This window comes from Chanos chanos, chromosome 10 (genome assembly GCF_902362185.1).
Source record: "Chanos chanos chromosome 10, fChaCha1.1, whole genome shotgun sequence".
Taxonomy (NCBI): Eukaryota; Metazoa; Chordata; class Actinopteri; order Gonorynchiformes; family Chanidae; genus Chanos; species Chanos chanos.
The window spans coordinates 4574189-4597642 of NC_044504.1; the positions used below are offsets into that span (position 1 = coordinate 4574189).

General features: G+C 42.9%; 1 protein-coding gene across 2 annotated transcripts; it reads left to right on the plus strand.

Annotated features, from left to right (window-relative positions):
- Window positions 1-1537: 1537 nt before the first annotated feature.
- On the plus strand, window positions 1538-22909 carry tbc1d8 (TBC1 domain family member 8). Of its 2 annotated transcripts, none has more exons than XM_030785762.1 (20): window positions 1538-1746; window positions 5380-5490; window positions 5761-5879; window positions 7264-7492; window positions 7827-8067; window positions 9233-9440; window positions 10627-10824; window positions 11422-11584; window positions 11746-11889; window positions 12327-12541; window positions 16081-16198; window positions 17147-17432; window positions 17605-17713; window positions 17922-18020; window positions 18169-18237; window positions 18488-18734; window positions 19184-19249; window positions 19655-19741; window positions 21504-21604; window positions 21973-22909. In XM_030785762.1, the coding sequence occupies exons 1-20, from the start codon at window positions 1620-1622 to the stop codon at window positions 22402-22404; spliced, it is 3369 nt and encodes a 1122-aa protein (XP_030641622.1). In that variant the 5' UTR covers window positions 1538-1619; the 3' UTR covers window positions 22405-22909. The 2 variants fall into 2 exon arrangements, with proteins under 2 accessions (XP_030641622.1, XP_030641621.1); XM_030785761.1 differs by having other exon boundaries at window positions 11422-11580; window positions 11739-11889.
- Window positions 22910-23454: the final 545 nt, after the last annotated feature.

The following is a 23454-nucleotide window of genomic DNA, read 5'->3' on the forward strand; positions in this document are numbered from 1 at the left end:
TTAAGAGGTGTCATTCAGAAACCTTTTACGACAATGTTCAGTGTGTCAAAATGCATAACTTGGTGAAATGGCTACAAAACTTTGATCCCAACCAGTGTAAAAAAAAAAAAAAACACTTTGCCTGTTGTGGTGTATAATGCTGCAGTGGTGAGGGAATTGGCATAGAAATTAGAGGACTACAGATTCAAACTCAAGACACACAAGCTCATTGTCAGTGTTCCCTGAACAAGGTGCTGAATCTGAAAATTACTGTAAAGACCCATAGCCTATGACACACAGAGTAATGAGTCAAATAATTATCACTCTGGATAAGAGCTCAGCTCACAAGATTACAGGTGCCTGTTATCGGCTGTGGTGAAGTTATAGTATTTTTGGTGCAAGCAGTCGCCTAGACGAGTCTAATTATTGTTGTCATTATTATTATTATTATTATTAGATAGATAGATAACACTGCTTAACTGATCTATAAGACACTGAACCTTTTTTTGTGTGAAAATATGAGTGCACAGTGGATTTTCATCTCTGTCTCTCAAAGTATTAGAGCATTTTGTTTGGAAGTGCTGTCCAACATACCACTAGACAGAGTTAAACACATTTGTTTAGAGCACTATCTTACAATCCGAACACAAAGCATGTCCCTACTCTTCATCCATCACTAGGAATTCAGAAATAGCGTGGTGTTTCCATTATTTCGTTAATCCTCTGTATGACTGAACTGTATAGCACCTCCAGCATTCGCTTCCCACACCTGATGAGATCAGTACCAAAAAGTTCCTCTAGAGATCAGTGTAATCTCGACTGTGGCCCTAGAAGAAGCAAGACAAGAATGGGTCTCATACAACAGACGTAAACGGTTATTTTCCGCTGAATGTTTTGGCATTCCACCTGCCAAAGAAGTTAGGACATGTATAAACAATGGCAGTCCACAAATTCAGCACAGACATTTATAGAACCAACTTAAAGCATCCCTTGAAAATCCCTATGAGCTTTACAGACATTACACATCTTGATTTAGTCACTATATATCTAATATATCAATGTGACCTCTCACTGTCTCGCGTACTATATAGAATACAAAGTAACCGTCACCAGTTCTGTCCAGTCTCATGTCAAGTAGCACAGCCTGACAAACTCTCGCGTCACCGCTCCTCACTATGCAATGAGAAAGAAAGACGTTTCCAAATTTATAACGTGAGACATAGAACTGGTTCGTCCTTTTAAATCAAATGTAGCCTTGCAAGAAAAGGAAGTTGATTAAATTTTTCCAAAATCAAAAGCCACGCCAATAACAAACGGCCAGTGAAATTAAACTTCCTTCGCATTCGCCGGAACTATGGCAAGGAAAGGTTGGGTGAAATGCGGAAATAAACATTCGCGTTTGTGTCGTGGTTACAAGCAGTGAGAGAAAATTATGAGTCAACCTTAAGCTGCTCGCGATTGCGGTGCGGTAGAGACATCAACAATGAATGATTCAAAAAAACAGATAGTTTGGGAGCGTTGATACGGGAGCGTCTGTATAGAGTTCGGGGCAGTTTATTCGTATCGTCACAAAAAGAAAGATTTGCTTTGTTTCCCCATTTCTTTCTCTCTCAGTCACGTACGGATCGGTGGTGTTAAGAATGTGGTTAAATCCAGAGGAAGTTTTATTGAAAAATGCACTGAAACTCTGGGTTACGGAGAAATCCAATGACTATTTTCTCCTACAACGAAGAAGAGGGCATGGAGACACCGGGGGGAAGATTTCAGGTAAAACGCCCCTTTATCAATGCAGCCCCTAGTTCAACGGAAAGACATGCTGACCTTTGTCATTCAGTTACAGTTTGAAGTACGAATCTCATTTGTGTCGTTAGCTATCCTGGTGGATTTTGAAAATTCAACGAAATACAATGTCAGCATTTACTCCGCAGTTAGGTTTTCCTAGGGGAATAACGTTCGAACTAGTTTTGCTTGTTAGGGCATCCTCCCTGTTGTCGTTAGTGTCGTTTGCGTCCTGAAAGTAGTCCTATTTCATTTGCCTCTTTCAAAAAAAAAAAAAAAAAAAAAAAAAAAAAAAAAATATATATATATATATATATATATATATATATATATATATATATGTGTGTGTGTGTGTGTTTTACTTTCAGTGAGTTACAAGCATTCTTACTGTCAAGATGTCAGGTGTTCGAAACTTTGCGAGCTACTTTAAGTAATAGTTAACTGCAACAAACGAGTTTTTCTTTCAAACACCACCCGAAAAACTAAGCGCAAAAATCATTATCCTTTTTCTGAGGATACTGTTTACATATTCTAAACAGATAACAAGCTTAAATTCATAAGTAAAGGGGAATACAGCCATTTTTGTTCACTATTTTGGCTCTTATTGTCTGACTGTGTGCAGAGAGTATAAAAGTTGTAACCTGGTTTAGTTTTTGTTGAGTTTTTCTTTAGGTATTTCCTACCGGTAGGCTGTGCATGGAAAACTGTCCTAGTGTTCATAACAGCTGTGTCATTCCCAGATCAAAAACAAGTGGGGAAGCGCGTGTATGTGTGTGTGTGTGTGTGTGGGAACGAGCGCGGACGATCTTGCTATCTCTGAGGCAACAGGCACTAAAATGTCCTCCCATAAAAAAAGAAAATACACAGTCTTTCCTGAATTGGCTCTGTGTAGTTAGGGACTTTCAGTTGTGGGTGTTTTTTCCTTTCTCCATCATTCCCAAAACTCTGCACAAAGATCAAAGTTCAGTAGGTCGCGGAATTTGTGTCATGTTGTGTAACTGTAAAAACCCTTTAAAAAAAAAAAACAAATGCATTTGTCTTTAAAGTGCTGCGGTGGAATAAGAAGGGACCAATAAAAGCAGTGCTAATGCATCACAGTTTTTAACATGGTCTACCAAAATGTCAGTTTCTGCTTCCTCTTTCTATCTGAACAGTTGTGGTCATGGGGTTTTAGGCACCATCTGTCAGAACACACAAGGCATAGAAGTTTATTTAAGATAGAGGTCAAGAGTTCCCACTATGTTCAGAGAGAAACAGTCGCCCTAGTCAAATTAGGCATAGGTGTAGACTCGTGATTTTGAGTGTCAGGGAGTATTTGAGATACATTCTGGCTGAAGTCGTGCTAAAATGACATCTTCTTTCTGATTCCGAGGCTATTGTAAACTGTTTGTACATTATTTTGGTCATATATCTCTGCCCAGATATCATTGTTTATACTTAAGCACTCTCAGGTTTATTTTACACGACAGGGCTCTTTCAACATTCCAGAACGTTCATTTGATGTTTCCATGAGGAATGCTTTACTGTCGGTAGCGAGTAGTGTGCTTAGGACAATTTAGGATTTGAGTTTGGGAATGGGCAACATTCCAGTGGAACTGCTTATTTGTCTTTGGTTCACTGTCTGTCTTTCTTTCTTTCTTTCTTTCTTTCTTTCTCTCTCTCTCTCATTCTTTCTCTTTGTTTCACTCTCTGAGAGGGGTGTGGAATGCCAAACATCAGATTCTTATCTCCCTCCGCAATCTGGAAACTCTCCAGATTCTTGTATGTCCACAAAGTTTTGACCAGTAAAACCAACAGGTTATGTTTTATCTCGATCTGTATTTTTGATGAACAATGCCTTTTTATTGTTTGTTTATTCACTTGTGTCCCTCTTAACCTGTGCACCCTACACTGTTATTTATCTGTTGTTGATCCTATGCACAGAGTTACTGACAGACTTACTTACATATTTGGACAAATTTGACCACTGAGGCTATCTCAGGCAACACTTCAAAGAAGGGCGCCATTTGGTTCTTCAATATTCTATATGCAGTATGAGTCAAAACCTAATCTCTTCTATTTGGCCAGATTATCTCCAAAACTGCTGCTTGTCAAACACGTGTCACCTGGCATATGAGGCCCAGTTTACAAGCAGAGCTGGCTGATGTAATTTGGTTTATAGCGACATCTGTATTTTCCATTTCTCTTCATCTCTCCCTGTCACTTATCTTTCCCCCTTGTTGTTCTTTCGTTCCTGTTGAGAGCTTGTTTCAGACTTGATTGTCATGGTCGTTAGAGTTCTGCTCCTGGCTAATGTAATTAGCCTCCTGCGTGGGGCACTGTATGTTGCTTCAGGGAGGATGAAACCTCCGTTTGATTGACAGCCTGCGTAAAAAAAAAACGCTTCGGCGCTGTTCTCGGCAAACGTTTCGCGTCAACATAGTGAGATGGAGCGGCTCTCGGAGGGGAAATGCCAAATTAAAAATACACATGAGAAAGCAGTTTGTTGGCTTCTGAATAAAGAGAGTCGTGTGACTCTAATTAGAGTGGGGGATGAATAGATTAACGTGTGTGGGTACGTCTGTGTGTGTGTGTGTGCGTGTTTTTTTCAGATTAGTAGATAGCTAATGACAGAGTCATCATAAGCATTAGATAATACGATTGCGGTACAACGACAGCCCTGTTGGATTAAATGGGAGGGTGGGGGATGGTGTTCGCTACATGAGATTTTCACCAAACTCTCCCCAGGGTCGTAAAACTATTAGTGGGATGGATAAAGAGTTGAACGCGATGTTTGTGGTTCAGCCCAAATGCAGTATTTTTGTTAGGATATTTTTTGCCTTTTTTCCCAACGTAGATTTCCTTCTCCCTGGTACTACCCAACACCTCACTGTGATACTTCTTGTCAGAGGTACTCGATAGTTTATATTATGGGGGCTTTTTGACCCACCTGTAGTCCACTCTCTCATTTTCCTTCAGCATTTTAGCATTTGTATCTGGTCTGATGCTGAACTCAGCAGTGGCACGTACACAACAGACAGCTCCTTAATGGTTGTATGCTTAGTATGTGTTCTGCCTATCCTGTAAGCTGCTTTGGCTGAAAACATCTACAGAATGAATAAATGTTATGTAAAATGTAATTTAGCATCTCTGGTGAGATGCTGATGATATGTAACTTTAAGTTGATTTCCTTCATAATGTCATCACTAGTAGTTATCGAGAGAAGGGAAATGTCACCAGAATGACGTCTGTGTGTTTGTAGGAGCCCCAAAGCAGTGAGTGGAAACTCAGTAGGGGCCATTAGCTCATGATTAGATTATAATAACAGTGGTAGTTTGCTAATGGAGCTCTGTCATTTCTACAGACTCACCGCAAATAATACTGAGTTTAGAGATCTCTCCTCTGGTGCCATGGAACAGCCAAAGGGGAGATGTTTCACTGCACAGAACTGATGATGTAATCTTGACCCACACCTGCAGTGTATGGAAGAGAATTCTGTAGGTCTCATCTAGACAAGACTAGTGACAAGGTAGCCCTATGTTACAGGCTAACTGTTGTGTGTGTGTGTGTGTGTGTCTCTCTCTCTCTCTCTCTCTCTCTCACTCTCTCTCTCTCTCTGTGTGTGTGTTTGTGCGTGTGCAGGCATGCTGGTGGGGGCGCTGGATACGATGTTGGACTCAAACGCTCGCGTTGCTCCATTCCGGATCCTTCTACAGGTTCCAGGGTCACAGGTCAGCTGGGTCATTGCCAGTGGTAAGAACCACCTCTCGTTCTTCTCTCTCTCTCTGTCTCTCTCTCTCTCTCTCTCTCTCTGTCTCACTCTCACTCTCTCTCTTTTTCTTTCTGTCCTCTGTTTCTCCTTTCTTTTCTCTCTTCTCCTCTCCTCTTCCCCCTGCTTTTTATCTCCCACCCATGTGTGATGAATCTGTGTCATTAGTACATTAGTGTTTCTGCCCACAGCCACGTGTTAAAAGTGTGTGTTTTAACGCGTGTGTGTGCGTGTGTGTGTGTCCGGTCACACAGGGGCTGCTGCGGAGGAGGTCAATTCACACTGGCGTTGGCTGGAGCTGAACCTGCTGCACTCTCTCTCGGTGTTCGAGAACAAAGAAGACGCCGCCAATTTCGTTAAGGGCAAAGTCAAGGTGCCTCACACAATGGCCTCACATATCACACACTCTACAAACTGCATTCTGCGCTCTTCCCTCACACACCCTGAGTAGGGATGTATGTCTGTAGTCCGACTTTTTGCACAGTTCTCTATCCCTCTCTCTGTGGACACAGGGATTATTAGCTTTGGGTCATCAGTGATGTTAGAACAGGCCAGGTTAAGGCGGGGCAGGGCGGGGCAGGGCGTGGCAGGGCGTGACAGGGTGTGGCGGTGCAACCTTCACACCGTGGTAGCGTGAGGTATGATGATAGCATTTGCTCAAACCCTGCTCTGCAACACCACTGGCACCTGATGTGTGTTCTCGCAGGAAAGTTACCAAACCCAGATAGTCACATAGAAGAGCAACCTCAGACCAGCATCAGCACTGGACACTGGTTTGTTAGGAGTCGACCACTGTGATACTGAGTAACAAACTGATATGATTCATGAATATGTTAGAATAAAAATATCTCAGACCATAAGAGATGAACCTGTGCTTGCTAAATATTTACAAGTCAAAATGAAAGTGTGAGCTTTTTGGTCTGTTTCACAGTTTTGGTTTGCAAGGGTTGTGGTTTCAGCCTGTTTTTTACATTGCGTGCAGTCAGATGTGTAAACATGCGGCTTCCCGGGTGAATATGTATGAGACATCTGTGCATGTGTGTATATCCTGAGCGTGTGTGTATATCCTGAGCATGTGTGGCTTTTGCTGATCTGTGAATTTGACGTGTTGGTGAAATTAAGCCCGAGTTTGAAATAGTAAAGCTGTGTGTGTGTGTGTGAAGTGTGGCCTACGCGTGTGTTCTGCATAAATATCTTTCTGCGTGTTCACTTACGTTTCATGCATTGTGGTTGATGAATCCTTTCAAATGCTTATTTAATATTTTTATTCAAATGATATATTTAATATTTTTTAATTATTTAATATCTTACACAGTCTGTGTATGGTTGTGTATGTCTGTGTATGTCTGTGTGTGGTTGTGTGTGTGTGTGTGTGTGTGTATGGTTGTATATGTCTGTGTGTGTGTGTGTCTGTGTGTGGTTGTGTATGTCCGTGTCTGTGTCCGTGTGTGGTTGTGTGTGTATGGTTGTGTATGTCTGTGTGTGTGTCTGTGTGTGTGTGCGTGTGTGGTTGTCTGTGTGTGTGTGTCTGTGTGTGGTTGTGTATGTCCGTGTCCGCGTGTGTGTGTGTGTGTGTATGGTTGTGTATGTTCGTGCATGGTTGTCTGTGTGTGGTTGTGTGTGGTTGTCTGTGGTTGTCTGCGTGTGGTTGTCTGCGTGTGGTTGTCTGTGTGTGGTTGTCTGTGTGTGGTTGTCTGCGTGTGTGTGTGGTTGTGTGTCCGTGTGTGGTTGTCTGTGTGTGTGTGTGTGTGTGTCAGGGTTTGATAGCAGAGGAGGTGCGTGGTGGGCAGGCGGCTCAGGAGGAGGACCCGGAGCGGTTCCGTGAGGCTCTGGTTCGGTTTGAGCAGCGGTTCGGTCTGCCCCACAGAGAGAAGCTGGTCACGCACTACTCCTGCTGCTGCTGGAAGGGCCGCGTACCACGGCAGGGCTGGCTCTACCTCAGCACCAATCACATCGCTTTCTACTCCTTCCTGCTCGGAAAGGAAGGTCCGTCCCCCCTAAACACTCCCCCCGTGCACTCTGATTGGCCAGAACAAGGCTGATGAGTAGAGGCTGAGTAGGAGCTGTCTTGTGAGATGGCATGTCTGCTCTCTTTTGACAGTACAGTCACTTTTATCTTTAAGGAAGAGAAAAAAACTTGCATATATATTTCACATTCACTTCAAAGCCAGAGGCCTTTTCGTTCCTTCTTACGGCTCATTAAAAAAAAAAAAAACCCAAAAAAACCTCAGAGACGCTTGTTCTGAAATGAAACTGAATATTTTCTATATTGAAACTTCTCTCTCTCTCTCTCTCTCTCTCTCTCTCTCTCTCTCTGCAGTGAAGCTGTTGGTGCCATGGGCGGAGGTGACGGGGCTGGAGCGTGTGACGGTGGGCCTGATAACAGATGTGGTACGTGTGCACACACGTAAGCGTCAGAGGGACTTCTCCATGTTTCTGAACGTTGAGGAGGTCATGACGGTGATGACCCAGCTGGCCGACATCGCCCTGCGCAGACTCCTGGATAGTGGAGGATTGGAACTGGACCATACTCTCCAACAGCCCACGTCCATCACCAAGAGGTAACACACTCTGAAAACACACACGTGTACACACACACACACACACACAAAGCTGACACACATTATGTACACTACTGCAACCAAAACACTACTGCAACCAAAACACACACACACACATCACATATATTACTGCACACACACAAACACACACACACAACTGATACACATCACATATATTACTGCAACCAAAACATACAGACACACAGCTGACACACATCACATACACTACTGCAACCAAAACATACACACACACACACACACACACATGCACACACACACTCAGAGCTCACACACATCTCATATATTACTGCACACCGAAAAACACACACACAAACATACACACACACAGAGACCACACACATCACGAATAGGTACTGCACACCAAAAACACACATGCACACACACACACACACACACACACACATACACACACACACACACACATAGAGGTCTAACACATCACCAAGGGTCACATGCTCGCAAACATTGCTAAAAGGTTACTTACTGACACAAGTGTAAACACAGTACCCACATTACCTGGACAAGGAGTGTAACATAATTTGTTTTCAGTTCCCAGCAGTGTGTTTATGGTGTGATGTTACCCGCTGGACTGGAAATATCTCTCTCCTCAAACAGCTGTCGACATGGAACATTTAAATTCACAATTACATATCATTCAGCAACAGTCCCTAGTAATGAAAGAGACATGGGAGGGACTAGGTGTGGTGTGTGTGTGTGTGTGTGTGTGTGTCGCGGGGGGGGGGCGGCTAGGTGTGAAGTTGAAAAAGAAGGAGAGGGATTGTGTATTTTGACAAAAAGTTGTAATGAACATCTCTCTCTCACTGCGTACAGTGACATCAGTATGGTGATTTGTAGGATAACCATTAGTGCGTTATAAATCAGTGTGTTTTTGTAACTGTCTGTTACATGTAAATCATTGACCTGTGTGTGTGTGTGTGTGTGTGTGTGTGTGTGTGTGTGTGTGTGTAGGGCTCAGCTCTTGAATGTGTGTGGTGATCCATTTGAATGAAGGCACATGCACATTCACATGCGTCGTTTGTATTAGTATCACCACAATAGGAAGGCAAAAAACAATAACTATGCATGCTTGTGTATATGTGTTTGTGTCCATTAATGTGTGTGTGTGTGTGTGTGTGTGTTTCAGGGTGTTGGAGGAGCAGGCTCTAAGGCAATACGTTCTGTCTCTCTTCGGTCTCCCGCGGGCGGAGCAACTGAAGGAGGTGGCGCAGTGTTCGGTGTGGACGCCCCACGCACGCTGCCACACGCCTGGCACCCTCTACGCCACCGACAGCTACCTCTGCTTCAACAGCCGGGAGTCTGGAGTCTGCGTTCTGCTCATCCCGTTGGCCGAGGTAACGATCCTCCGACCCGGCTACCGTACTCACAGATACTCACAAATATTCACAAATACAAATTCTCAGGATCTGCTTATGAAGGGAGCATGATACACACACATGCTCAAAAATACTCAAAATCTACTTAAATTAGGAACACGGTCCGTCATTACAACTTCTGAATGTTAATACGAATTCATTGTCTCTCATTTAGTATGTATCCAACGTCGTCATAGCAGCATGGCGTTTCAGGACAGGGCCCGGTAGCCAACCCTGAGGACTCTTGAGTGTGATGGCTTTCTGCCTTTTCTGTCTTGGTGCAAGGCACTTTACCATAAGGTTTCTCCAGGATCACAGAACATCTGACGCCGAAAAAAAAAAAAAAGAAGTAATAGTCAGTCTGAAACAAAGTGTCAGCTAAATAAATAGACAAACAAACGTAATTGTGTAACTGTGGATGGTCAGAGGAGGTCATGAGGTCTCGCCCCCCCCCACCTTTTCAGAAATCCCCAGAAGACTCTTAAACACACGCACGCACACACACGCACGCACACACGCACACACACACACATGTAACGCTCACGAAGAATCATTCTTTACTAAAACCAGTTCTTACTCAACAGTTGTGTGACATGTATGGTCCGAACTGAGACCATTCGATGAGAGTTTTACTCATAGAGGGTTTTCCTGGAGGGCAGTGATATATCTTTACAGAGTGACGGGGGTTTGAATAATCGGGCCCTTTGTGGTCTTTGACTGTCTTGATCCATCCCTAAGCATTAGTCCTGCAGTTTCTTGGTTTGAACAAGCTCTGCTTTCACGGAGATATTATGAACACAAAACCCAGAAGTGGCTGAGGGTAAAAAAAAGAAAAGGGAGAGAACTCACTCAGTGAGAGAATGCACTTTACTGTCTGTCAGCCTCACAGCCTTCAGCTACTGTTACTGATTAAACCACCACTTTACTGGTATGTGTGTTTGCGTGCTAAAGGGTGACGCACAGCTTAATTACACAGAGCTTAAATGACACTCACCTGATTCTGTAACCTCTCTCCATCTCAATCTCTCGGTCACTTTCTCTCTCTTTACGCTGTGCATGTGTGTCAAAGGGTAACCTGAAGTTGAGTGTGTAAAGGTAAAGACAATAACCGTGACCATTTATCCACCAAATTTCTGTGTGTGTGTGTGTGTGTGTGTTCTTTCAGGTCCTGTCTATAGAGAAGGTGGAAACCACAAGCGCCTTGCCAAACCCAGTGATTGTCAGCGTGCGGTCCAAACGTGCGTTCCAGTTCATTGAGTTGTCTGACCGTGATGAACTGGTGGACAACCTGAACGACAGGCTCCGAGCACTGCACTGGAAGCAGGCAGTCTTCCGTGGCCAGAGCCAACGCAAGAAAAGCCTGGTACAGCATAACCCTCAATACACACTGTAGCTTTATTTCCTGAATCCTGAATCCTGTCTAACTTGGGCTGTGTTCCAATCTGTTTACCTTAGTACTATAAAGAATGGAAAGTCTGTACCTGGAAGAATGGCAGTGTAGTTGTATGATAGTTTGGAACACTGCTCTGTCTGTTCCTCTGTTTGAGTTCTTATGGCTAAATGTTATTTCCTTTCTCATTATAACGAAACAGAGACTGATTTGACCCACTGTGTCAGATACCATGACTAATCGTGAGAATGGCATGGACAGCCTCTTGATTAACAACAGCAACAAAAAAAAAAAAATGTAGTGCAGAGTCACAAACAGTTTTTAACTGCAAAAATCGTTTTTAAACATCTAATATTTTAAGATGTTACAAATGTTGAATGATGCTGAATTTTTAAAAATGATGAAAACCTATTTTCACTATTCAACATTTTTCATTTACATCAGACACCTTTATGGGACATTCGATGCCTTAAAGTGTTACTGTGCGTAGAAGGTTTAAATGGGGAAAGCTGGATGTTTTAATAGAGAAAACCATTCAGAACCAAACGGGACTGTCTGCCACCCCTGCAGATCTCTCCGACCCCGTACTACACCTTCTGCTACGACACCATGTACGAGACAGAGGACGCTGATGTCATCTCTGAAAAAGCACTGAGACACACTGTACAAACAGAGGCCTTGATCACCACCTTCCACCACAACCAATCAGACTCTCCCAACAACAAATGTGTGAGTATGGAGCTCTCCTATTGGTCACGGATTCTCTAATATTCCCCTGTTAATGCATATGTAGGAAAGAACATTCTTGTGGCAGTCTGCAGCCAGCAAGGAATGCTGAGTTAATGTTTTATGTATAATTTATTTATTTATGTGTGTGTGTGTGTTAGAACGCAGAGCAGCGAAAAGAAAGACTTTGGGAAGACCACTTCGCTGAGTTTGGCCGCGGCGTCCACATGTTTCGCACTGACAAGATTCGCAGGCTGGTTGCCATGGGGATCCCGGAGTCTCTGCGTGGGGAGCTGTGGCTTACCTTCTCAGGTGGGAATAGGTGCTTTGACTTCAGGAACGACAAATGAAGGCTGGCTGGCAGAGAGGAGGCCAGAAAGTTCCAGATCAGTACTTTTTTTTTTTGGTTGTTGAACTGCCCTAGTTTCACTATTTGTTTTCCGTTGGTCTGCGTAGTTCCTGTCTGCGGTTGTGAATTTTTTATAGTCGAAGCGTCAGCTCCCTGTCTGATCATGATATCAATCTGTTTTGTTCTTCTGAACAGTGGCCGCTGCTTTCCCTACGAGATATGCTTTCCTTAAGAATTCCTGTTTAAATAGTGTTTTATTTACTCTCTTGTGAGAATAATTCTTGACTTCTTTCACTGAGACAGAATTTGGGCTCCATTCACAAAAACATAACCGGCCAGTATGATAGACCACAGTGTAACTTTGAAGTGGCTCCATGTGGGTATTTTTTTTTTTTTCTAGACGCCTGCTCTTCCCTGACGGCCCACCCGGACTACTACAGTAAGCTGGTGGAGGAGAGTATGAGAGGTAGCAGTGTGGCCACTGAGGAAATTGAGAGAGACCTTCACCGCTCTCTGCCCGAACACCCCGCGTTCCAAAACAACACGGGAATCTCCGCCCTGCGGAGGGTGCTCACCGCCTACGCGCACCGCAACCCCAAGATAGGCTACTGCCAGGTAACCGCCACGTCGCTATGACAACCACCACCCCATCATCACGACCGTACCATTATACAGACATCGCCTTGACGAACATCGCCACAGCTGGCATCATTGGGATCTTACCGTGACTGTTGTCAAGTACTGTTGAAACTTAAATGAAAGACATAAAGTGGATGAGAGAGTTTAGCTGCTTGTAATAGGTGAGGATTGGAGATGGACAGAAGGCAATGAATTGCAAGATTTATTTGGTTTTCTGAGAGACACATGACAAAGAACAAATAATACATAATGGTTGAACAAGATTCACATTCTTGAAAATAGGACATTCTTACTGTCTAAGACATTTTACTGTCTTAAATGATACATAGCATACAGGCTATTTGACTTGTTAGGGAAACAGAATTAGGATTTTTAAAACAAATCAAATCTACGGCAAGTGTATAAATTGTGAGTGTGCCCTAATTTAAATGGAATTTGGATATTAAGTTATGAAATACACAAACAAACACTGAATAGAAGGATGGTCAGTGAAGCCTAGAGGAAGTAAGACTGTCATTTACTTAATCAAAAAAACAAAACAAAACAAAACACAAGACAGGTGTAAGAGTGAAAGGAAGAGTAAGCAAACACAATGCCTTCTTTCTCAGGTTTCATTCAGGTGAGCTTTAAGTGTGTGTGAAATGAATGAGCCGTGCTTGTGAAAGACAGGTGTTTGGTGCAGTATAATGGGGCTTTCAATGACTCTCCTGAACTCTTACCATGAATACCATCAGTACAGCGTTACCTTGACTACCGTCGCCATGACGATTGCCACAAACCATTACACCACCGTCACCATGACAACCATTAATATGACCTCATCATTATGCCAGTGTGACTACTGTCACCATGATTCCATTGCTGCAACAGAATGAACATAATTAGAAACACCATGACTGCAGTGACCACGAATCATGCCAAAATGATTGACAACACGGAAGACCACACACCAGCATCATAAGACCACAAAATAAATAACTAAACGTCCGTTCAAAAAATGGAATAAGGATGGGACTAAGAAATTAGTTTCGGACTTAGTCGTGTAATTTCATATTCGTGGTGAACATTCCGTTCTTGCAGTGATCATTATATAAAACATAGTCATATGCAGTTTACAGCACTTAGAAACCACCGCTGATATGGTCTGTGATTTGATTATATTTCAATATGATTTCAATATGAAAATGTCATTTGTAGTTTATATTATTTTGCCTTTTTATTTTAACCTCATATACGTTCAGTATCAATAACTGCATAAACGTAAAGAATGTTGTCACCTTAAAGTTTGAAAATAATGTTCGATCACATAGTAGGCCTAATACATATTGTGGCGATGATCAGCTAAAAAAGCGAAACATTTTGGATGCATGCTCTCCAACTGTCTGAACCTGAAAAACTCTCTGTTCTTTACACGAAGATGTCAAAGAGTAATTTCAGGTTGCGATCTGCTATTGAATGAAGTTAAAGCTTTCCATTGCTGTTAGCAATTCTTAATCATTGTGTTTAAGGTCTGTAAATTTCACCATCTGGCAGAGTAGTTGCCGTATGCTTATTTCGCTAGCTTTCTACACACACACACACACACACACACACACATATATATATATATATATATATATATATATATATATATATATGGGTGTTTGTTTTTGTTTTTCCACCTGCAGGGAGCAAGCGTGCGAGTTTAGTTTCCGTCATTGATTTCGTTCGTCGCTGATTTTGACCGTTCTTAACTGAGTTTTTGCTAACATTACACACAGTAAACAAACTGATATTGCCGTGAGCTAAATTACATTTCATAACATTGATACAGAGGCGTTTCATAACATTCATATTAAGTCTTTTAGTGTGGGACAAAATGTCATTTTCACTGCGCTATTTAAACTTTTAAAGACCTTTAAAGGTTTAAAAAGCTAGTTAAAGACGTTTAAAGGTTTAAATAGCGCAGTGAAAATGACCACCTGTGGCACCATAATGTGGCCTTAATCAATCGGCTACTGTAACCATGACTACAGTTACTGTGATTATACCATTACGCTATTACTGTTGTGACTACCCTTACTGTGACAGCATCATTGCACTCCTGTATTTCAGTGTTATGGTCGTGGAACTGTCACTATAATCATAACATTACGCCAGAGTTAACTGTGACTACCACCACCATTAACTTCCATTACCATGGCAACTGTAACTACAGCCGTATCACCACAACACTATGGCTGCATCCAAAACCGCATACTACAAGCTGCTCGCTAAAGTTGCACTTAAGTGCGTACTGCAGTATAAGATGGTAGACAGAAAGAGCGCTAGAAATAAATGAGGTAGTCAAATCGCGCCATATCTTTGCGCGTGAGCTGTATAATCGCGGTTTAATGATGACTTTCTGTGAACAAAGACACTGCGGTACATTGTAAAGCCTGTCGTACCTGACTGCGCCAGCCTGTTTCTTGTGCGAGTTTTTTTTTTTTTATCGTACTTATTGGTATTCTATTGACAACTTCAAACACTTCAAGGTTCAAGCATATTCGAGCTAGAAGAAAACTCGTACATAGAAGTCGATTGATATCAACACAATGTATGTGTCAACTAGTGCTAACCCTCAACCTATGTCATTTGAATAACATTGTTTTGAAAGTGTATTTATCTAATAATGGTTTAAAATACTAAACAAAACTAAAACAGTCTCAACTAAATAGTATAAAATATAGCATATTAACTGTTTAAAATATTAAGTTATGTAACCATAATACCCCCTAAAACGTTTTAACATGTACTATCTTACAGCCTAATGTATAGCATGAGTACAGGGACTTGCACATCTCAGTTGGTGCAAATAACAAATAAAGTGGCAAACAGTTCTCTCTGTACCATATGGTTCAGGACAACAGTGTTATCATTGGTATTTATGGCTTTTTTTCAGCTTAACAAAGCTTATCTCTAAGCGCATTACACTGCATGATGTATTACCTTAGAGGGCTATAGATGTATGCTAATATCAAAAACATAATAAAAGCTGAACAAACTTCACTTTAACTACTGTTACCTGGAATTCTGTCATTATGGCCCAAGACTGGTCAACCTTAATGTTGTTAGCACGACCAAGATGTTTATGACCTTAGAGTTATTACTGGTAATAATGGTAACAATGATACTATGGCACTGTTACAAACTACTGTGACAGTGCCTTTTTGACACTGTTACCATGACTACTTTCACCTTTATAACTACTATAGTACTCCTACACCTTCTCACAGTGTCTAATCCACTTATCATGACTACCATTATTATCAGAGATATACACCAGGATTTCCACAATCTCAACTCCTGTAACTGTGATCTTATCCCTGCGGCTGCTATGGTCACCTGCTCAAGCAATTTATACCCAAGAGTACTTCCTGTTACAGTCAATATAAACAGTTATAACCACATACATAGTGACTCCGTAACACGAACACAACCACACGTACAGTGACGGCTCGTTCGGTGTCTCTGTGTCTGTGTCTGTGTCTGTGTAGTCTATGAACATTGTGGCGTCCGTGTTGCTGCTGTATACTAAAGAGGAAGAGGCCTTCTGGCTACTGGTCACCGTGTGTGAGAGGATGCTTCCAGACTACTTTAACCGGAGAGTCATAGGTATGGAGTCACGTCACCAATATAACACAGTTTTGTTGTTGTTGTTGTTGTTTTTAAACAGTTTTTTTTTTTTAAATTCATAAGTTGTCATTTTCATTAAATGGAGATAAATCTCTCTCTCACTGTTCCAGTCTTCAGTGGTCTGCTCTGTTTAAAATATAGTAGAAGAACGTAGTGTTATTGGAGATACAGCGATCATTTAGGAAACAAGAGTTACAGCGTTGAATTGCGAAAACAAGGGGTGAGATGAGTTAGATTTTGTTTCTCAGTCTAGTATCGAAACATCTGCGAGGAACGTTCTTATGTGTTACTTCCTTTTTGTTGCCTGCTTGCGGGTCTATTTATGACGCTGTTTATTTTAGCGCAGTCACTGTGACTACACCAGTTCTCTACAGCACAAACTGAGCCAACAGTTATCACACACATCGTCACATACGTGAGACAGAAATTAGAGGCTTTTAAAGGGGGGCAAAAAAAAAAAATTTAAAAAAATCTTATGACAGTCAGTTACCCGGTTTGGCATGTGTAGTCATCAGCCCCTCTCTCTGGTTAATCTTCTCTTCACTTCAGTAGATAGAAATGAGCAAACACACCCTCTGATATGAACAGAGATAGCCACATCCTTTTTCTTTTTTCTTTTTTACAATACAAGCTGTATCGTATTGTTAAGTGCCATAACATGCTTAAAGGAGAGCGCTGTTTGTCCAGCGATACTGTCCGCAGGGGCAAGCCCTGACGCCTCTGCTCTGTGAGACACTGTTTTTGTCAGTGGTACATTCAGCGGCACCAGCCGTCTTTAGTTTTTATTGCAGGATAGATCTTTGATTTAGGTTTATGTTAAGGACCTTCTGTTTTGCAGTTGTGATGTGTGTGTGTGTGTGTGTGTGTGTGTGTGTGTGTGTGTGTGTGTGTGTGTGTTTGTTTATATGACATGTTTCTCTCTCGCAGGTGCACAGGTGGATCAGTCTGTGTTTGAGGAGTTGATCCGTGAGCGCCTCCCTGATTTGGCCGAGAACATTCCAGATCTTGCTCCACTGGCCTCAGTGTCTTTGTCCTGGTTCCTGACGTTGTTCCTGAGTGTGCTCCCGTTCCGGAGTGCTGTGTGTGTTCTCGACTGTTTCTTTTTTCATGGGATCAAAGCTATATTTCAGCTCGCGCTCACGGTGCTGGATGCTAACGCTGCCGAGCTGTCTGCTAGCACTGACGATGGTCAGGCACTGATGATACTGACCAGGTGATCACACACACACACTCATGTACAGACACACACTCATGTACACACACATACACATACACACACACATGCACACACACATAAACAAACAGTATAGCACTCTAAAGGCACGTATACGCATACACAAACACCCTACCCAAACACATTTGATGGTGTCTGTGTGTATTTGCAGTTTCCTGGAGCAGGTCAGACATGATGACGAGGCCTGTGAGTGCTCAGAAGAGGCTGGACCTGCGACTGGACACACACACATCACCACTCTAATCGCTGATGCCTATGAGGTGAGCAGACTGTGTGTGTGTGTGTGTGTGTGTGTGTGTGTGCGTGTGTGCGTGTGTGTGTGTGTGTGCGTGCATGTGTGTTCAAACCCAGGACACAGTGCAGAGTACAGAATAAATGACATTTCATTTCATCACATTTCAAGAAATGAAATAATCGAAGATTGACAGTAGGACTCTCCAATCCCGTCCATGTTCCCTGTCTCTGCAGAAATTTGGGGACCTGACAGTGAAACATCTGGAGAGACTCAGATGCAGACACAGGATCCAAGTACTGCAAGCTCACGAGGACACCACCAAAGAGAACGCAGTGAGTCTGCAGACACACACACACACACACATATTTCCCTGCTTTAGAACAGAACGGTAGACAGTAATTGTCATGTATTTGCTGTGTTATTGGTTTAATCTAAAGCTGTACTGTGTTACTGGTCTGTTGCTGTTCTCTGTCTTTTCAGCTGAGACTTGTGACACCTGACGTGTCCGTGACGCCAGACGACCTGTCGGATCTCTATGACGTCTTTAAGGTGCGTGTAGTGGGTTGTGCAGATGTTTGTGTGAGTCAGCACTAATCTATTGGCTGTTGTGGTGTCTGTGACTCTTTGAGGTATACGTCTGTGCCTAAGTCTGTTCCTTTGGCCTCTGTCTGTCTTCAGTATTGTAACATTTTATTTTATGGGGCCGTGTGTGTGTGTGTGTGTTTGTTTTTGTCCGATTTTGTCATTTTTAACAGCACTCCTGTCTGACCTGAATCCCTCTGTTCATGGTGTGTTATAGACAGAGCACTTCATAAACCTGTACTGGGGAGACGGCGTGTGTTCTGCCCCGGATCTCCCCACCCTGCGCCGGCGTGATTACCCGGAGCGGTACCACGTGGACCAGGCCCAGTTCAAAAGCCTGTACCAGCTGCTGGTGCCCTGGCTGTGTGGCCCACACACAGACACTGTGGCACAGCGGACCTTCACCTTGCTGGACCACAACAGAGATAATCTCATCAACTTCTCTGAGTTTGCTCGTTGGATCGGTACGTGTGCATACGTGTGTATGCCTGCATTTACATTAACGAGACAAGTGAGTTGATGTCAATTGGTGGTGAGTGATAGTAGCTTGAATGTGGAGGGAGGGTGTGGTCTGATATCTGGAAGGTTGTGGGCTCCATTCTTGAGCATTTCAGTCAGTCAGTCAGTCAGTCAGTCAGTCAGTCAGTCAGTCAGTCAGTCAGTCAGTCAGTCAGTCAGTCAGTATGCTCCTATGGAAGGCACCTAACCCAGTTGGCAGAGTTGTGATATAGAGAGAGAGAGAAAAAAAGAAGTTGTTCTGGGTAAGGTTTATAGTTTAAAAGAATAACTTCAGGTCTCACTCTGTGTCTGACACATCCTGATGATACAGCATTAAAGCTTTCTCTCTCTCTCTCTCTCTCTCTCTCTCACTCTCTCTCTCTCTCTCTCTCTCTCTCTCTCTCTCTTTCTGCAGACACTCTCTACTGTGGGGAGTTCAATGAGAAGATAAGGCTGCTTTATCACCTACACATCCCCCCAGGTGACTGACAAAACAGTCTGTCAGTACTTTGCTTGTGCTAATCGGTGGTTGTAATCGTGTGATCACCGAACACAGAGTTGTCACAATTTTTAATAATGGTATACATGTAACAAAGCGGGTCCATTTTGTATAAAATACTTTAAGGTACTTTTTATTAGTGCCATAAAAAGTGGTATGAGGAATGCATAAAATAAACACAGTGTAACCCAGCTCTGTGTTAGTGAGCACAGTACTGTAATTGAACGCTGTATGTTAACAGTGGGAACTGGCCTCTCTCACTCTCTCTCTCTCTCTGTTTGTGTGTGTGGGTGTATGTGTATATGTGTATATATATATATGTGTGTGTGTGTGTGTGTGTGTGTGTATGTAAAAGTATATGTTAATGTGTGTGTGGTCTCTCTATAGCTCTGACTGACCCTGAAGAGGAGCCCTCCCCTCTGAAGAGTCCTGTTCTCTCCACGACCAGACCGCTTTACGTTGACCTGCCCAACGGTACCAAACTAAACACACACCACACACTACCCCACACTCAACACTACACCAACACTACTCACATCCAGAGGGGGCAAAAGTACACACATTCTTTACTCAAGTAGAAGCACAGATAGTTGTGTAAGAAAGGACTCTTGTAAAAGTTGAAGTACTGATTCAACTTCTTTGCTCAAGTAAAAATGAAAAAGTACAGGCTCTGAAATGTACTGAGAGTATAAAAGTAAAAAGTAGCCCTTTGAAGGACATTTCTACTGGCTGTTTCTGTGCAAAGCTAACTGAACCTCACGTCATGTTAATATAATTCGAAGACTATTAAACCATTCTAACTTCAAATGAAAATAAAAAAAAAAAAAACAGTATACTGAAAATAATGAACATTACCTGTGCTCCAATGTGCAAATCAGTTTTGCATTTCAGCAACAGAACTTCAAGCATTATGATCAACACGAGAACACGCTTCAGGTCTAATTAAGCCTTAAACTCTTCTGTTAGAAACTCCCCCATCTCCACAGGACTACCAACAAACATTTCTCTTATTAAATAAGGCCATGGATGGGAAATGTCCCGTTGCTCTGAATCTGCCCTGTCGGCAATGTTGTCTGGTTCACTTTCATCCATGTCGCTACTAGTTCTCCCTGTCACGGGCATCACATTCAGTAGATGCCTTTTCTTCGCGGTCGAGTCTCCGTTTCACGCCTGTTTCGTCTTATTACGTCTTTTACGTTGGTTTTGCCGTCTTCGTCTTGTTACGTCTGTCGTGCGTGATATACACCGATGGATACACCAAGGGATCGCCTTTTCTATGTGTTATTGTCCCATCCATTTAGGTTGAAATCGGCCTGGATGTTGGGAAGGCGCGCAATGATGCAATATAAAAATAATCAATAATTCCCCTCAAATGCGTTAAAACTAAAGTAACGAGCCTGTTTTGAAAATGTAAGGAGTAGAAAGTTCAGATATTTGTGTTAAAATGTAGGGGGTAAAAGTAAAAAGTTGTCCGAAAATGAAATATTCAAGTAAAGTACAGATACCTGAAAACTTCTGTACTTAAGTACAGTAAGAAAGTATTTGTACTTTGTTACTTCCCACCTCTGCTGACATCGCCAAAATCACCTAAAACCTCAAATCCACACACAGACGAGTGCTGACACAAACACACTGTTTTATACACCACCACTACTAATGTCACCAAAATCACCTGAAACCTCAAATCCACACACAGACGAGTGCCGACACAAACACACTGTCCTATACCCAAGGACACACAACACTCTCCAAAAAACTACATCACTGACCCAGTCCACAACTACCAGTCAACCTCATGTCAACCTGCCCGGTGGAGACAAGACTGACACACACTATAATACAACACACGCACACACACGCGCGCGCGCACGCACAACAGTACGATTATGATTTCTGCATTAAACAGATGCTCTTACAGCATATGCATTCATTCTGAGTAGAAGAGAAGAAACAGTATGTCACCATCGAATATAGAACCTTAGCGTGAAGAAGAGCTATTAATAATTCACAAAGCTGTTTTTGTTTTATGTGAGCACTACAGCTGTAGTTTGGTTTAATACAGATCTGGAACTACACTGTACGCAACAGTGACTGCAAAAACTGACAAACAAGTCTTTTATTTGAATGAAAACTGCCTCAGGGAGTTGAGTGGCCCGTAGCCAACATGTGAATGATACGCTGTTTTGAATGAAAGGCACAAAAAGTCTTTTGCCGGCTCCTGTGTCTGTTTGTTAAGGGGAGACGAAAGGTTATGGTGAACAGCTGAAGCAAATGCTGAAGGACCTGGCTCTGGAGAAGGACAAGGACGTAGAGCAGCCGCTCCCTCAGATGAATCAGGTGAGTTACGAAACAACACGCCAAAAAAAAAAAAAGTGATCAGCCATTAAGGTGCGTTAAGGTGCTCTCAGATGAGAATGCACAGAATAGAAACTGAAAGACAACAGAGCATGTAAACATGAGGAAGTGCAGAGAATTATGACCCACCCCCCATAAAACACATAACATACATATGCTTCTCTCACATAAAATACACATAACACAAAACCGAAAATGTGGCACCTTGAAACTATTAAAGTCTTAAATTCCATCGCTCGAAACATTGGCATACACAAGCACGTATGACTGTCGATTGTGAAGTGTGATAGAATACATGAAAAGATAAGTCATCTGGAATAGAAAGATATGTTGACTTCTTCCTCACACAGTGGGAATTCATTCAGTTTATCAAGACACTCTACAGCATGTTCCAAGCCGACCAGATTGAGAGCGAACTTTTTCAGGCCATCGGCATGGTTACCAGCTTGGTGTTACAAATCGGGGAGGCGGGTCACAGGGACACCCAATCAGGAGAGGGCTCCTTCAAACAGGAGGGGCCAGCAGAAAGGAAGGAAGAAACAGACTCGGAGCAGGCCTCCGGCGCCGTGGCCGGCAGAGGACGCGGGAGCGGAAGCGCTTCCGGGTCAGAGGGCGACTGGACAGTGAGTTTCGCTCAGATTCTGGCGTCTCTGCTGACCGAACAGGCTCTGGTGAACTTCTTCGAGAGGCCGCTGGACCTCGGCTCAAAACTCGCCGAAGCCAAGAAGAGGCAGTACCAGGAGCGGGCGGGCCTGCTCATGATTCAGCACGGGACCAGCTGAAACCCAGAGCTCTCCACAGAACTTAAACCTTCTGTGTGAGTGTGTGATTAAAGAGAGAGAGGTCTTGGATCGAGAATCCGTAGCTCTGCGCTCATATACGCGTTTTCTGTCCACGGACGCCTCAGTCAGTACGCAAACCGGTTTTGTTCAGGACCTGGGTTCAGAAGAACTGGGCAAACCTAGACCTTCTGAAGATCTAGATTAATGTGAAGTTTAAGTGAGCTTATGTAGAGGTTTAATCAGTATGAAACTGAACTTACCCAGAGGACCGGACCCGGCTCCTCAGACAGCCCAAAGCCACAGAGTCTTTGGGGGTGAAATAGGGGAGCGTGCTTGTTCTGAGTGAGCTGGACTCCCTTACGTGGTGCTTCAGCCTCAGTGGCATTCTCTAAAACATTTCAGTGAAAGCTGTTAAGCTACTGCTGTATTGTCTCCACCCGACTCCTTACTCAATCAGTATGGTATTTTAGTGTCATGGTTTACTGGTTTCTCCACGTTTGTTGGGTCTTTGTGGTCTCCTCTCTGCCTGTCTGTCTCTCTGTCTGTCTGTTGCCTCTCTCACCGTCGTTATATACCTGTACAGTGTTATTACAAACCTGTTCCATGCAGAGATCTAACGAACGTGAAATTAGTTGGTTGCATACTTCACATAAGAGAGATTCTTCAGTCACGTGTGCCTTTCTCTTATCTTATACAGTCAACTGCATTCCTCTAGCACTTCATACCTCTGAGTGTATTCTCCTCAAATAAAGGGTCTGGGTGTTTTCACTGCCGCTTTCAAGTACAATAAACAGAGTTCACAGTGAGAATTTGGCAGGATTAGCCCAAACAGCTCAGACCCCAAAGAAACCAGACTATTGTTTCCACTTCCTGGATGCTTAAAAGGCAGGGTGCACACACTCACACACAACAAGACTACACACAAACTGCACACAAACTGCAGGGAATTTTTTTTTTGGTACAAGAACAGACAAACACAGACCGTCCTTTGTTGGAAGGGGTAACACCTGACCTCACATAGTCCTCCTCGTCCGTTTGGCTTAAGACTCT